This window comes from Dermacentor andersoni, chromosome 6 (genome assembly GCF_023375885.2).
Source record: "Dermacentor andersoni chromosome 6, qqDerAnde1_hic_scaffold, whole genome shotgun sequence".
NCBI classification, from domain to species: Eukaryota; Metazoa; Arthropoda; class Arachnida; order Ixodida; family Ixodidae; genus Dermacentor; species Dermacentor andersoni.
The window spans coordinates 3,595,209-3,611,869 of NC_092819.1; the positions used below are offsets into that span (position 1 = coordinate 3,595,209).

Here is a 16,661-nt window from a genome sequence, read left to right on the forward strand (position 1 = left end):
TCATGAACACTACTGGAGGATAACAAAAGTGGCAGGGTAGGTCCGGTCATGAGCCATAATTCTTGCCGTGCAGATTCCACTCGGCGTTATTAGGTGTCCAGATTTGAGGGCCTTTCCATGCAGTCTTAACTTTCTTCAACTGGGTGGCAAGGGGTTCACTCATCACGGAGTAGTCGGCTCCTGTGCCCAGTAAGGCGGCGACTGCATGGCCATTGACAAATACGTCGAGGTCGGTGGTTCTTTGTCCTGTGTTGCAGTTGGGTCTCGGTGTCAGATCACAGCTGCGTCGTGTTGATGTGTGGCTGGAACGTCACGTCATCAGGTCTTCTTTTGCCGGCGTAATCTTTGCGTCTAGGCTTCGTCAGGATGGTGGCGTCTCGGTGATATATCTTTGTGATCGTCTTTTCGCCGTTTTCGTCGGCAATGGAGGATCTTCGTCAGTTCAGTGAACAGCAACTGCACCTCTGTAGGTTGCTTCTTTTAGTTTTCTGAATATGGGCTCCCAGACCAGCCCCGGGCTGGGCCAGTGTGTGGTTGACGTTGCATCTACATGTAGCTGCCTGGGGCGAACGGGACGGTCGTTGAGGGCTCCACAGAGTGGCAGCGAGGTAGTTGGTGATGTCACGTAGGCGTTCACCTTGCTGTGGGTGCGGTGCATCGATGGCGAACCCTCGCAGTCCCATCTCGCAATAAGGTCATCAGTGGTAGATGTGGCTGGCTTCTCCGCAATTATAGCAAAGCGGACGGTGGTGGGGGGCGCGCCAAACGTTAGTCTTCCTTCGAATGCTACACGGGATGATGGGTTGGCATGCTGGAGGTGGCAGCGGTAGACAACGAAACTGTGGCGTTACTGGGCACTGGCGCAGCCACGGAAGGGGAATGCGACAGCAGGCTACGGCAGCATGCGTCATTGCTTCCGATTGAGGCTGCGGCGATTGAGGTACTCCGAGTGATTATTGGAGCTCCTTGTGTAGAAATCGGCAATCGAAGCCACTTGAGGCTGTGATAAAGGGAACAGCTTCAGAAGCTCCTACCGCATGACCGCTCTGATAGTCCCGTGCAAGTCGTCGGTGGCCAGTGACTGAACTCCGGCGCGGTTTGTTGAGTTCGTGTTCGTGTGGCGGTTGAATTGCCGATTCCGCATTTCCACTGTCTTCTGAATGCTGGTGGCCTCACGAAGAAACTCGTCGACAGTCTTCCGTGGGCTTCATACCATTCCGGCGAAAAGTTCCTCCTTCCACCACGCATGAGTAGGCGGACTTTCTTCTCTGACATTTCTGGGTCAGCGTGGCAGAATAGACTCATCCTCCGGGAAGATCGCGATAGTCTCATTAGGCAGTTGCACTCAGGTTTTGAGTAGAGTGTGGGCTCGTTCTCTGCATACGACGCTTGTGAATGTCTGCAGGAAGCCGCTTCAGAACAGGTCCCACGTTGTTAAGGCGGCTTCTCTGTTCTCGAACCACGTCCTAGCGGCGTCTTCCAATGCGAAAAAGACATGTCGCAAGCTTGTTGTGGGAGTCCCAGTTGTTGAAGGTCGCAGTTCGTTCATAGGTCTCCAGCCAGGTTTCTGGGTCTTCAGACGATGATCTATAGAAGGTTGGGTGGGCCCCGAGGTTATTGCAGCAAAATGGGGGACGCTGGGGCAGCCATTGGGGTTGCTGACTTGAGCTTTATCCCTCTGGTCTCCTCGGGAAGAGGTCCGTATTCCGGTAGCAGTCCTTGCTGTATACTGCTAGCTCACTAGTCCCTGACAACATTGGTGTTGTCCTTGGGCTTCAGGCTTGGATCGTGGCTTTGTCGGGGCGTTCAGTACATGAACAAACTAGCACCTCCGGCAAAGAAAGCAGCAAAACTGGGAATGACGAAACTAGCATTTTATTGGGGGAACTTATGCCCTCAAAAACAGGCTACACTCAAAAAATAGCGACAGCGGCGAACACAGTTGGCGATCGCCGATAATCTGATCAGCGGTCAAGCATGTCGGCTTTTATACATCAGTCATCAAAGGTTCCAGAGTAATCACTGGTGCCCACATGTCTTCCAGAAATTTCTACACCATTTGCGTCGGGCATACATGAAATCAGATTGCACAAGGTTCGGTGACAACAGACAGCGGTTAGAACCATCGATAACGTTCGAGAAAGTTCCAATACATGCAGGTGTGTCCTGCACTGTGCGATAACATTTGTTAGGCGGTGAAATGTGGGGCACTCGATAAGCAAGTACACATGTCAATATCGAGCAAATATGTTCTCCCGCAAGCTGGACGCCAACACCTAATTGTTTACATGTTTAGTCACGTGAACGGTGGTGCATTACAACGATCATATTCATCCATCCCAGTGTACTTCTCCAAAGCCTTTCGCAAGGCAGTCCTGCGAGCAAAAGAGAAAGAGGCTACTCCCTTTTGCGCCCAAGTAACCCCGCCATTAGGTGGCATTAGCAGCTGTACACTCGCTCCATCTCTCATACTTTCTACTATTCTGCAACTACACCAACTGCCAGCGGTGCTTAGCTACACAGGCAAGCTGGATTACAGGAAATACAAGAGCCATGCAGGGAAAACAACAAAAGGGGGTGCAAAAGAGTCCAGCATCCCCACACAGTGGACAATTAAAATAATTGTTCGAGCAAACCAACAGTGCAACAGCTCATATGGTACATTATATAGCTGCAACGTAAACCCGCACAGTGCCTTACTGCACGTTGGGTGCAACAACGTTCATGACAGGTGCCTTCTTTCCATGCTGCATGGCGGCAGCGCCGTCATACCACGTGCTCCATATGCAGGCCACGTCTGTTGCTGGCTTTGTAATATTGTGCTTGTGAGAAAAAGTTGCTGGCACTGTGTTTTAGGCAACAATCTTTTAGCTCAAAGCACATGGGCATGGCAACATGACAGCGTAGCACTGGCTACCTGACAAGCTGCTACATATCTGTGAGCATATTCAATGACACAGAGGCTGAAAAAGACCGCTATGTTAGAATGAGATGGGGTAAGCTTCAGGGTCTATGAAGCACAGGTGTGTGTGTGTGCTAATCCGCACCATGCACTGCAGATGTGAGTAGCTAATATGAATGCCTCATGTGTGTTCCCCTTCACATTTGTGGAAGGGTATGTGAACTTCCTTCTTTGAGCAGTACAGACTAAGCACTGCAGTGTAGAAGGAAGCAGCCTCCATAAGGCTCACTGTAACTAGGGGCCATATTTTGCAACAGTCAATTTCGTTTTTCATTCTCCTAGTCACCAGCACAAAGCGGCTGATTCAGTCAATAATATTGGCATCTGAACTAATGGGAGATGTTGGAGAGAATGAAAAAGGGAATGGGTTGTTACAGAGTGCAACCCCAACTCCATCATGTTTACCTTTCATGTCTTTTCACAGTGAGTCCAGGTGTATAATTAACTACTGATGTATCAAATGCTTTGTGCAGAATGATTCTCATTCATTATACAAAGTTTGACTATGCAGCCCACACAGTGACACACTTATTGCAAGTACAGTTTATAGCAACAAAGGGAAATTTATAGTGTCTAGTAGTGTCAACAAAGTTTGTGAACAATGATCAGTTTCTCCAGTGCAAGCTTTCAAACAGCTCTGAAATTGACTATAGTAATTTGAGTTAATATTATTTCATTGAATATGTTGATTTAACACCCTGTTCCTGCATGAATGATGTTGAATTTCTCAGAGTTAACATATTTACCTTACTGTAATGCGTGCTTTTTTGTGTTCATATGGATGAGGTCAACTGAAAATGGCATGTAAATTACGACCAAGTACAAAAATGAGGCTCTGTTAGCCACACTTTGCCACCATTGGTGTCACTGCTGTTTAAAGTACATGCTTATGCACCTAGAAAACGCACTCACCTTGAAATGTAGTGCACTAAGCAAAGTATTGCATCAAACCATTTGTTAATTGTTCCATTCTTTCCTGCAGCAAAACCGAGGTCACATGACAAGAGAAGCCAAGAAAGCAGCCAAAGTTGAAAAGAAGCTTCGAGTGCTGCTGGGAGGCTATCAGGTGTGGCACTCGTGACTTCCTTCTACATGTGCACATTCAAAATATGATATGATGCAGCAATTTCTTCAAACAGAACAGCAAAGATATTTTCATTAACTTTGTGAAAGTACATAAGTGCTATTGTAGGACAATATGGATACAAGAAACAGCCATATTTGTTTTAGTGCCAGACAGTAGTATTGCCTTTATCATTTCTTTCTGCAGTAGCAGTACCTGTCTATGTGTTATTCAGAAGTATGGCATTCAACTAGTATTAATTCAGATTCATGGGCACCACATTTATTATGATAGCAATTACAGTAGAACCTTGTTGATATTGTGGCTACAAGAGACCGCGTAGACCGGTAAAATCTCGGCCTTCCAAGAGAAGGAACAAACCAACACTCTTAGTATAGATTTTTTTTATTCCGAACGCTAGCATGTGCCGCCGCCTGCCAGCGGCACCTGTCTCGTGTAAACACAAGCATCCATGTAATTCTGATGCGACGCCGACGCTGCTGCTGCTACAGAGGGCTCCCCCTCTAGAGAGGAAGAAAGTTCAACGAACGATGGAAAATCCATGTGACGCAGTGTGTCTTGGGGGTCACATACGGAGAAGGAGACGTCGAGGGATGCAGCAGGGTTGCATCGCACACTGGGGGTGTCAGCAGCAAGGGTGCTTCAATGTAGGCGGTCTTGAGACATTCCAAGGCAATTATGTCTGGTCGGCCATTGATGTTCGAGACAAAAGTCATCGGACGGCACTCGTGAGCAGAATACGGTCCTGAGTAGTGGCTGCAAAGACTTCTGCACGACACAGTTACGCACAAAAATGGGGGTAGTGGAGGGGATTGTGGGAGACACGTACGGAGACCTTGCTTCTTGCAAACGTGTAGGCACAGGGTATATCTGGCTGAAGAAACCTTGCAGTTCGGCAACATAGTCAACAGGTGGTGGCATAGGGGTTTTGGTAGTGGTGGCAAAGAAATCGCATGGAAGGCATAGGTGAGCGCTGTAAACTACCGCAGTTACACGATCGTAAGTCGACCTTTTTTTTTTTTTTTTTTTTTTTAATTTGAAAATCTGAATTGGGGGTGTCGACTTTCGACTTACACTCGAAACCAAAACATGGCACCGCCAAAAAAGCGAGACCAACGAGATATCAGGGGAGCTACAACGTAGTTACAATTTTATGTTTGTTTTATGGCCCTACTTGTAGTTTTCACTATCCCGCGCATTTGTTCGCATTTCGGAAGGATTTTTCAACATCTTTTAGGGTTTTACAGCACGCACAACACTCGCGGGGGGTGTCGATAGTCGATAGAAGTGCCGCTGTTCCATTCACGGCGGCACCCCCAGAACGGCGGCACTCACAGCGAGTATCATAGTTCATGGAAGAGCAGACGCCCTCTCTCATGTTTCTATTTCTCTGTATCTCTTAGTTGGATGCGTTCAACTCGACTGCTGGCTACGTGCTACTTCCATGCTTCCTCAGTCATGAGTGCTCCAGGCCCACAGAACATTCGGCCCTCGTTCGCAGCAGCGTTCAAGAGGGTTGCCATCCTTTACGCCAAAGAAACAAATCACTGCGCAGCGGGCCACAAGTTCGATGTTTCTAAATGGTTGGTGCGAGAGTGGCGACTGCAGCTAAGCAAGATTTTCACCTGTGATGGCAAGCGAAGAATTTCCCACGAGCCGAAGTCGGGATGCTTTCCGGAGCTGTAAGCCAAGCTTGCGACGTACGTCACTGAAATTCGTGATCGGTCCCTCCCAGTGAAGTGCGCCATGGTCATGAAACAAGCCCGGATCTTCGCTTTTTAAGGACCTGCTCCGCCGTGAGTACAATGAGTGGCTGGCGGCAGAAGACAGCGAACTTACGCGAACCGGACCTGTCAAAAGAGCCTCCCTGACGGCTGCGTGTGGTTGGGTGCATTGAGCATGGGCTGCTGTTCCACAAAATGTCGTAGTGCGGTCGTTTGCCAAATGTGGAATTTCACTGGATGACGACGCGCTGTGGGACCGTAACAGCGATGACAATGACAGCACTAGTGAAAAGTAGTCCAGTGACCATGCCAGCTACTAATAAATTTTCGTTACAATATGCGCCCTCGGTTATGCTTTTTTTTTTTTTTTTGCCCTGTCATACGATATGGGGGGGTCGACTTACAATCGTGTAAATACAGTAGCTCAGCATAAAAGCAACCTAGGTCACTTCTCCGGCGATTCGTGCACCTTAAGGGAGGACATGATATGCCGGTGCAAACATTTAACAAGTCTATTTCACTGCGGGTGGTAAGAAATCGTCCGAAAACATGTCGTTCCAAGAAGCTTTAGTAGTTTGTTGAACAAATCCAAGTTAACTGCTGACTACGATCGTTGACTGTTAGGGATGGGCACCCGAACCTCGCGATCTCCGTAGACACAAAAGCTGCTGCAACAGTGGGCGCTGTAGCTTTTAGCCAACGTGTGTAGCAGTCACATGTCAGTATGTTACATTAACCTTTCGAAGGTGCTAGAGGGCCAACGAGGTCCAGCTGCACAAAGCATCCAGTGGAAGAAAAAGCTTGGAAAGCGGAACGGGACGATGCTGGATCTTGTAGCGTTGACATGGCTAACAGCAGTGAACCCAGTCGCAAACTTGCTCGTTTAGCTGAGGTCAAACGAAACGACTGCAAAGAAGCTTCTGTTTCGAGCATATTCCAGGATGTGACAAGTTGTACACGGTTTTAAGTAGATGTATGTGAAGGGATGAGTGTAGGGTCAAGGTGTGCCAGTAGAAGTGTCGCAGACGACGGACATGCCATCTGGAGTCAAAACGATATACTCCAATTTCATGTAGGTTGACACATTCTGGAGGGTACGAAGTTCAGTGTCGTCACCTGTTGACTGGCAAGCACCGTATTTACCCGAGTCTAACGCGCACCCGATTTCTGCGGCCAAAAAAAAAAAAACATCGAACCACGATTCCAACACACATGTGACTTCCATGACTGAAAGAAAACAAGGCTGAAGACTTTTCTATTTTAAACAGTGAACAACCTTTTCATTAGGCCCGTTCTTCATTCACTATCCTCTTCATTCACTATCGCTCTCAGAAAGCTCCCTTTCACTGTTAGACCACAGTATCTCGTCTTCAGTGCCGTCCATCGTGTTTGAAATGCCACATTTTTTTGATGACTTGACAACTATAGCCGATGGAATCCTAATCCAACATTCCGCCACCCACCTTGCCACTTTGTCGATCAAAGCACGCTTCATCCTATTGCTGGCTGTGAATTTGTGGCTTCCATTCATCAGCCGCTCATCATAAAGTGCTGAAAACGGTTCTTGACAGGCTTGTTCATGCACATGTCTAGTGGCTGCAGCTGCGAAGCCATCCCGCCTGGTATTACCACCAGGTCTGTGTGACAAGCTGCAAGCTTCTCCTTGACTCGCTGTTCCAGGTCACACTGAAAGGCATCAAGCACAAGCATCGAGTAGAGCCCTAAGCTAGCACCGGGCATCTTGCGCCGCACATAGTCTATCCAATCAAGGACAAGGTCAGTGTCCATTCAACCTTTCTTGTTGGCGCACACTATGACACCTTGGGGAAAGTTCACAGCCTTTGGGAGAGACTTGCACTTAAAAACAAGGGGTGCCAACTTGTGGCCGTCTGCTGTACAGATCAGCATTGCCGTTACCTGCATCTTTTCATTCCTGGATATAAGCAGGCAAACCTGTTTGGCCCCAGTCGACTCCACTGTTGAGTTGGCAGGCATACCACAGTATACCGGAGTCTGGTCAGCGTTACCGATCCAGCTGAGTTGATAAGCGTTGCTGTGTCGCAACGATAAAACATACTGCTGAAAAGAAAACAGCTTATCTTCAACTTCCTGCGGCAACTTCTGGCACATGCCTGTCCGCCTTTACAAAGAAAATCGTTTAAACTTCATAAATCTACTAATCCATTTCTGGCTTGCTTTAAGGGGGAGACGCAGGTCTTGAAATAGCAAAGAATAAAAAAAAAAGTCTATTTTCAGACTGCATTTTCGCTACATTTAATAGGGGTATTACTCAAGTTCGCGTGTGCGCACCTGACCCTTCTCTGGATCGCACAGCTCTGTCGGAGCGGCAGTCGCTCGCTAGCACTTTCGCAGCAGCCCTAACAGTCAGAGCTGTGACCCCTAACCCGCGGTTCGCAGTGAGTTCCAAGAAAGGGAAAGGAGGGACCGGGGTGCCTTGGCTGCAGCGTTGCAGCCAGGCACGAAGAGCAGCGGGAGCGGCGAAGGTGCCCTCTCCCCGCTACCCTCCGCGAGCGAGCACGTGATTATTGCCTGATAACCGCGTGGCCGCTCCGGAGATATCGGGATGCGCGTGCGATCCCACATCCCCCCTTCCTTAAGGGGGGACACTGTAATTCATGATGTTTTCCATCAATATTCATGAAACTTTCCATTCTTGTTAAGACTGTTGTGCTGATTTCAAATATGTAATTATTTGTCCAATAGGCCATTTACTTCTGAAGATAAATGAAATTCATTGTTCATAATTTGCAGCAACAATAGGGAAAAAAATGCGCTACGAAATTCATATTGGCACATGCCTGGGTACTAGAAAACATAAGGAACATAATGGTAAGAATACTATTTTGATATATCAAATATTAGTAATTTTATAGCAATTCAATCTTTACTGTTCGAATTGTGGCTACCCTACTTTCTGATCTAAAGCAGAATTGAAAATTTTTAAAGCATAAATTCCAAAATCTGACCCTACCATGGTGTACTTTGCACACTCAGCTACAAGCCATAACAAAAATTATGGCTCTATCTGCTTTGAAGGCAGAGATATCGTCGCGGCAAATCAGCAACAAGTCAAAAGTCGGTGTTTTGAGAAAACGAGAAAAAAGGAATACATTCACTTGTAATCAAAAGTACAGAGATAATCTTGCATTATTTTGCAGTGAAAGTGGCTAAAAGCCACCAGGAATGTAGTCGCTCTGACCACGGCCACCCAAATGCGGCAAAAACATCGTTTAGCACCTTTCGCCGATTCCCGGTGGCTTGCATCGTGCGCGCGGCAAGGTTGTCGCTCACGCGGGTCGAGCTCCACGCCGACGCGATATCGCCGCAACACGCGCACGTGATAACGATCTTTATGGCGAGGCCAGATTACCGTTCGCTTTTGCCTACTGCGACGCTGCCGCCGCACACCTTACACTTGACAAACAACATCAGTGCGTTCACGGAGTCCTACTGAGGATAGCGAAGCCTGCCTCGGCGTCGACTGGCACGGCTGCAACGCCGTCGGCGCGAGTGAGCAAATCCAACACCCGCTTTGTTGCTGGCGTTGACGCAAGAACTCGAAGTTTTTTTGAGCATTCATCTCCCTCTGCAACAAATCCGCAAGCTGCAACATTGCAGTGTCACGCCGAACGCGGCCGCTGTCCGTAACGATTTCACTCATTTGTGAGCTGGCTAGGCCTACTTCGGCATCGTCCGCAGTTTCGGTATCATTTGCGGTTGGCGGCGAGCTACCCTCGATGCTTTCAGAAGGAATGGAGCGCTTTTGAAAGTTGTAAGCTGATCGCTTCTTCTTTTTGCCGAACTTGTGCCTCATGACGAACTTCCGCGGTGGATCGGACATCGTTGAGCATGTGCCAACAAACCTACGAGACGGGCAGTCACATCGCCTGCGGAGTGGAGCAGACGATGGGAACCTCGCGCAGCCGACCACAGCACGCGTTTTTGGTCACGTGCGCTAGTCAACGAATCGCATCGTACGTTCGGGCTTTTTTTGCCTCCCCGGATTTCAACGTCACTGGCATACCGACTGAGTCACTTTTGGCGGGCAATTAAGGAAGGAAGGCTCCTCTTTCTAACGAGACCAAGATGGCTGCGATCGCGCGCATAGAAAAAGAGCTACGCGTCGCGATAAAAAGGGCTGTTCTTGCGCGGAATTCACCTCACAGTGACATTATAAATTGATATTGCGGACGAAATACTCTTCCCTGAGATTTGAAACTTGGTGAATTAAAGGAATATTAGCTGTAGATATCGAAAATTTCATTTTCAAAAAATCGATGTTTTCGTGATTTTTTCGCCACAAGGAGCCCTGTCCCCCCTTAACATAACCCTTTAGCCGCTAAGAGGCCGCCGTCACCTGAGGCTTTCCTGAGAGGGACATGCTACTCCGATAGCAACACGGTTTGAGTCCATGTTGGTGAGGGAGTAGCTCTAGCTGCAGACCGCCGTTGTCGCCATGTAGGTAGTCGCGAGCCAGGCCGGAACATTGAATGATGCTACGGAGCAGCTTGACAGTAACGGGATGTAGGAGGAGTCAAGAAGGCTGCTGGGTCCGGGTCACCTCGCTTCTCGGCTGCATCACCTGCCTAGTCGCACGTGCCGGGTCCGTGGTGGCGAAAGGGCCCCTGGATTTTTCTTGGCTGCTTCGATTACGCTGACGCGATCCTCGAACCAGCCTTGAGATGGCGCAAGACAGTTGTCTTCTGATGTTCGCGGAGGTCGTAGCCCTCTGGTACGGTCGAACGCGTTTCTTTCTGTTTGTCCCGACCCAGCTCTCTCTGACGCCGCGCACCCTCGCGGGTTTCGGCACGCAAGATCGGCAAAGGCGCGCCGACCTACTTCTGACGATGGCTTGCACCTCGCTGCGCAGCAGGGGTCCCCTCTGTTCTTGTGGGCGAAGTCTTTCTCTCGGCCTTAAGGCTGGGGGCTTGATTGCGGGGCTCGTAACTCAGTCGCGGAGTTGTGCGGCGCGGTTCGGCGAATTCTGCGCCGCTGCGACCATTTTGGACCGGAAGTCGCTCGCTGCGCTTCTCACGTCGTTGTTGGCTGCCGAAGGGTCCTCTTTTTCTCTCCGCCTGTTGCGTGAACTGCGTTGCTGACTGCTTACGTCCTGCTTGTTCGCACCGGCAGTGGCGACGGTCTTTCTTTTTGCTTGATTGTTGTTGCACGGCTCCCGACGGGTGGTCTGCTGCTGCAACAATTTGGTTAGCCCCTCTCGCTTCTTCCAAAGAGAAAGCGCGTTCTCGCTCTGGAAGGCTGCATGCTAGACATCGGAGGAGCGTTCCATCCGATATCGCGCACAATAAAATAGCCTCCGCGAACTGGACAGAGTTAGTTCTGCCGAGATCGCAAGTTGTAACGCCGCACTGGGCTCAAACGTTGAGCTGTGCCACCCAATGCCGCTGCCTGCGGGCGCGGGAGAGCGTTCTCCCCGGGCCACTCGTTCCCTCTGTCGTAGTAGGGTTTGAGATCACAGACATGCACCGGTCGGCTGATCGGTCTTAACTTCAAGTCCGCCAGCCTGTACACGAGCGAAGAGACAGTCTCTCGCACCCGGTACGGTCCTGTCCATTTCGGCGCCAGAGAAGCTGAGAATTTCTTACTGGCGTCGCTCAGGACGTGATTCCGTCTCAACACCAGGTCGCCCACTTTGTAGTGAACTTCCCGATGAGAGCGGTCGTACTGCGCTTTCTGCTCGGCACGTGCAGTGCTCAGGTTCCGTCGCGCTTTTCGTAAAGCCTCCGTTACCTTCGCGCGCAGCCCAGTCGCATAATCGGCGCGTGCCGACGAAACAGCCAGTTCCGTGCTGCTTCGTTCCTGCAGAGTAAGTTCTACCGGATTCAACAGCTCCCTCCCAAAGTTGAGGGTGGCGGGTGTATACCCAGTCGATCGATTCACTGTCGACCTGATAGCAAATCCAATTTCAGGAAGACAAGCGTCCCACTCATTGTGCGTCCCCGCAAATGCAACTAGCATGTGCTTGATGTTGCGGTTCACACGCTCAGTGGGATTCACCTGGGCATGGTACGTGGTTGTTCTCCTGTGCTTAATGCCGAGAGCTGCACAAGAGTCCACGAAGAGTTTGGCAGTGAAGTAGGACGCATTGTCCGTTATCAGCTGCTCAGGATAGCCGAATCGTGTAAACACCTCGATCAGCTTTCCCATGATTACGCGTGCCGTCAGCTTCCGTAGGGGGAACAGTTCCACCCACTTGCTGAAATGGTCTGTGACTACGAGAAGGAATCTGTTCCCGCTCGGTGTCCTGGGGTAAGGTCCCATGACGTCACATGCCGCAAGTTGCCACGGTGTTCGGCTATTGATCGGCTGCATGAGCCCGGGTGGGCGTCCACCACGCGGCTTCACGCGTTGGCACACGTTGCAAGAGCGGGCGTAGCGCATCACATCCCGCTTCATTCCAGGCCAGGTAGCAAAGCGGCACAACTTCAGGTAAGTCTTAGGGCCACTTGCACGCCCAGCCAGGCACGTATCGTGAAAGTAGCGTAAAAGTGCTCCTCTCAGCGTGCGTGGAATCACCGCTTTGAAGGACTCATGTGTATCCTTCTCCGCGGGGATATATCTCAGCAGGACGCTGTCACAGTCTAGCAGGTAGGAATCCAACGCGCTCACAGCAATACCAGCTGCGTCCATGTGCGCCGCAGCCGCGCCGCCGGGCTCCCGGAGCCCCTCAAACACTTTCTTACAAAACGGATCCTCCCGCTGTGCCTCTAACACTCCTTTCTGCCGAACACTCTCTCCACTGAACTGACGCAGTCCAAGTGGTTCACGCTTTCGTCCTGAGAAGGGGTTTCGTCCGCCCTTCCTTCGGGACCAGCGCCGTCGAGCATTGTAACAGTTACTCTGCTCTTAGGCCAAGTCACTGAGGAGTCACGATGGGTATTAATGTTACCCCTCCTGACAACTTCAATCATCGCAGCGGTTAGTCCGCTCTCAAGCTCAGTTTCGGGCTGGGTGAGTTGAGTAGTAATGCTACTCTTCTCACAGTCAACGGGCGCGCGAAAGTGCGTCCACCACAACGTTGTTCTTTCCTCTCCTGTAGTGAACGGTAAAGTCGTATCGTTGCAGGAGAAGTGCCCATCGCGCGAGCCGGCCGCTAGGTTCTCCTAAGCGCCTAATCCAAGTTAGTGCCATATGATAGGTCTCAATTATGAATGGGACTCCATCAATATAGTAGTCGAACTTATTGAGAGCAAAAATGATCGCCAAACATTCCTTTTCTGTCACGGAGTAATTTTTCTCTGCGGGAGTCAAAGAGCGGCTGGAAAAAGTTACCGGGCACAAACTACCTTCGTGCTGTTGGAGCAAAACCGCTCCTACGCCAAGGTCACTGGCATCCATATGTATGACAATTTCTTTGTTCAAGTCTGGTAGCCTTAACTCGGTTGTTTCCACGAGCGCGTTTGCGAGGTTGCGCAGTGCCTCCTGTTGCTCGGGACCCCACCTCCACTGCTCACCTTTCCTCAACAGCATAGTCAAGGGGGCTTGTAGTGCAGCACAGTTTGGAATAGACTGTCAATAGAAGTTCGCCAGCCCCAAAAAGCATCTCAGTCCACCTATGTCTGCCGGTGACGGGTAGTTCAACAATGCCTGAACCTTGTCATCACACGGGAGAAGGCGTCTGTTATCAAGTGTAAACCCCAGTAGCGTTACTCGGGTTACTGCGATTTGGGTCTTGGTTGGGTTTAGCGTTATCCCCGCAGACCTCAGACGCTCCAACACGTCCCTGAGATGGCGTAAGTGCTCATCAAAGATACGCGAATATACCACAACATCGTCCAGGTAAGCAAGAGCATAGTGCCACCTTGCGTCACCCAAGACACGGTCCATCAGGCTCTGGTAAGTCACAGGCGCACCGACAAGTCTGAAGGGCATGGGTAAACTGGAAAAGGCCCCTGTGACAAGTGAAGGCAGTCTTCTCTTGGTCACAAGGATCTACCTCCAGATGTGTGATCGCACGCACATCCCGATATCTCCGGAGCAGCCACGCGGTTATCATGCGATAATCACATGCTTGCTCGCGGAGGGTAGCGGGGAGAGGGCACCTTCGCCGCTCCCGCTGCTCTTCGCGCCTGGCCGCGACGCTGCAGCCAAGGCACCCCGTTGCCTCCTTTCCCTTTCTTGGAACCGGGGTGACTCCCTCTCCGCAGCTCGGGGAGAAGCGCTATTCCCCCGATGCATTTTTGTCTTTCGGCTGAGGAGTTTGCGACTGGCCGCATCTCAATTCAGCCGCTGGGACCGCCGCACGCCGTCCCCCTGCTGCGCTCGGCCTTTGTGAGCGACTGACCGCCCCAGGGCCCGAGCGCGGATCCACCCTGGGCGAGCTGAACTCTTATCAGCCTCTTTTGTGGTTCCCACATTGTGCGGTTTATTTCACCCCAGACGTGCGGAACGCTCCGCCGCTGTGGTTTTGTTTTGTATTTGTATGTGTGGTTTGCTATTTTTGTCCAGTTGGTATACTTGTACTCTAAGGTGAATAAACACCTTAGGTCGAGACTCACCCTGTTCCCCTTGGCCTGAACCCGCCGTGGTCGCAACTCACTGCGAACTGCGGATTAGGAGTCACAGCTCTGACTGTTAGGGCTGCTGCGAAAGTGCTAGCGAGCGACTGCCGCTCCGCAGCACTGTGCGATCTAGAGAAGGGTCAGGTGCGCACGCACGAACTTGAGTAATACCCCTATATTTGGCGCCCAACGTGGGGCGCCAAATATAGGGGTATTACTCAAGTTCGCGCGTGCGCACCTGACCCTTCTCTTCGTCGCCAGTCATTTCCACCTGTCGTACGTGCCGTCTTTCTGGCTTTTTCGAGCTTCATGTGCGGCATACACCAGCAAAATGGTTTTGGCCATTACAGTTCTTGCAATACCTCCCTATTGCTGGACGTCTTGCCGCTTTTTGATGTTGTAAGCCGCATTTCAGGAAGGTGGCAGTCTTTGCTTTTAAAGCGTCAATGTTCCTTTCCTATTCAAAAGAAGTGCTGCCGCCCTGGTTGCCTCAGATTTCAGCAACGTGTTCTTAGCTCTGTTGTTTAGCACGGCAAATCTCAACCGCTTTTGCGTAGTTGGCATTTTCAGAAATAAGTCTCTGCTGCAGTTCTTTGTCTCGTATTCCAAGGATTATTCTACTGCGTTGAAGTCTCTCTTCAATCTCGCCAAATTAACACTTCGCAGCTGGAGTCTTCAGTTCTGTGAGCCATTCGTTAAATGACTCGCCCTCGCGCTGGTTCCTGGAACCAAACCAAAACTCGTTGTAGGTGAGATTTGTAACTGGTCTGTAATGCTTGAAACTTCTGCATTAAAACTTTCCGATCATTCTTCTGCTCCTTGTTTTCAAACTTGAAGGTTCGGTAAACACGCCTTGCATCTTCACCAATAGTCATTAAAAATGTAGCGGTCTGAACATCCTGGGGCCGTTGATTCAGCCTTGTCGCTGTTGCAAAATGTTAGAACTCACTTTTCCAGATGTTCCAGTTGTGGAAAATGTCGCCAGTAACGTCGAGTGGCTTGGGCAGTGGTAGCAGAGTCGAAGTCATCATCGTGGCTCGGGTTTGTCATTCCGGATGAACCCTTGTCTCCTTCATGGGAATTAATACTGCTGTATTGCTGCTGTTAAGCTGTGATCCTATGGCAAAACTTGCCGCATGGGCAGAAACTAACTGCCGTGCCCACTTCTGACACCATGTAAGCCAGACGAGTAGCAGGTAACAAAAAGCACTTTATTCAGAGGGAGAGATAAAACTTTATTTTGTCCTTGATGGGGTTAAGGGGTGGCGGGGGTCGGGAGACTAACCCCCTATCCCCCCCTTCCTCAGACGGCGGCCAGTCCTTGCTTTCTGGCGGCATCTTCGGCCATCCGGACGGCCCAGAGCTGCTCCTCTGGGTCCAAGCTGAGCAGCAATGTCTCCCACTGCTCGGCCGTACTAATGATGCGTGTGTTAGTGCGGGAGGTGTTGGTGGGTGAGGCTTTGGGGCATTGCCAGATAATATGATTGAGGTCGGCGCGGGCCTTGCACGCTTTGCAGAGTGGTGAGTATGCATCGGGGTACATGCGGTTGTAAAGCACGGGGTTCGGAAAAGTTCGTGTCTGAAGGAGTCGCCAAGTGGTGGATTGAGACTTATTCAGTGTTTTGTGTGCTGGGGGGTAGCATAACCGCTCTCTGCGGTAGTGCAGGAGAATTTCTCTCAACGTGACCATTTGGTCCCGCGCGTGACCGCGATGCAGAACAGAGGGTTGGTCGAGATCGGAAGACGCAGGAGAAGGATGATGCGCCCGGTGTGCGAGAGCTCGGGCGGCATCGTGGGCCGCTTCGTTTCCAGCCAGATCCGAGTGACCAGGGGCCCAGATGATCTGCACGCGGCGTTGCCTTGGGGGAGGAGTGCCAGAGAGAATCTTCTGCGCTTGGGGTGCTATGAGTCCTCTTGCGTAGTTACGAATGGGCGTTTTTGAATCGCTGATGATGCAGTGTGCATTGGTAGCCGCGTAGGCCAAAGCGATGGCCGTTTCTTCTCCTACTTCGGGTTGCGTGGCGAATATTGATGCGGCCGCGGAGAGGTGGTACTGCGAACCCGCGACTGCAACGACCACCATGGCGTTTTGGTTGGGGTACTCTGCTGCGTCCACGTAGGTTACGTCAGCGGCTTGGTCGTAGCGCTTTTGTAGTTGTTTAGCTCTTTCTGCACGTCGCTCCGGATTGTATTCAGGGTGCATATTGCGAGGTATGGGCGGATAACTAGCTGATCACGAATGTTTGGAGGGATTGGTACTTTTGGTCCGAATTGGGTGGTGTAGGTTATGCCTAGGGTGCCTAGAATGTGCCTGCCCGTGATGGAATTGGCAAGTCGTTCGTATTGGCTAA

At 50.6% G+C, this 16,661-nt stretch overlaps 1 protein-coding gene across 1 annotated transcript in view; it reads left to right on the plus strand.

Moving 5' to 3' along the window:
- Positions 1–16,661, plus strand: part of Cdc5 (cell division cycle protein 21) — a 145,347-nt gene that overhangs the window by 118,036 nt on the left and 10,650 nt on the right. Inside the window, exon 12 of the mRNA XM_050170303.2 lies at positions 3,945–4,028. Within this exon, the coding sequence (XP_050026260.1) occupies positions 3,945–4,028 (84 nt within the window). The remainder of the gene's footprint in view (positions 1–3,944; positions 4,029–16,661) is intronic.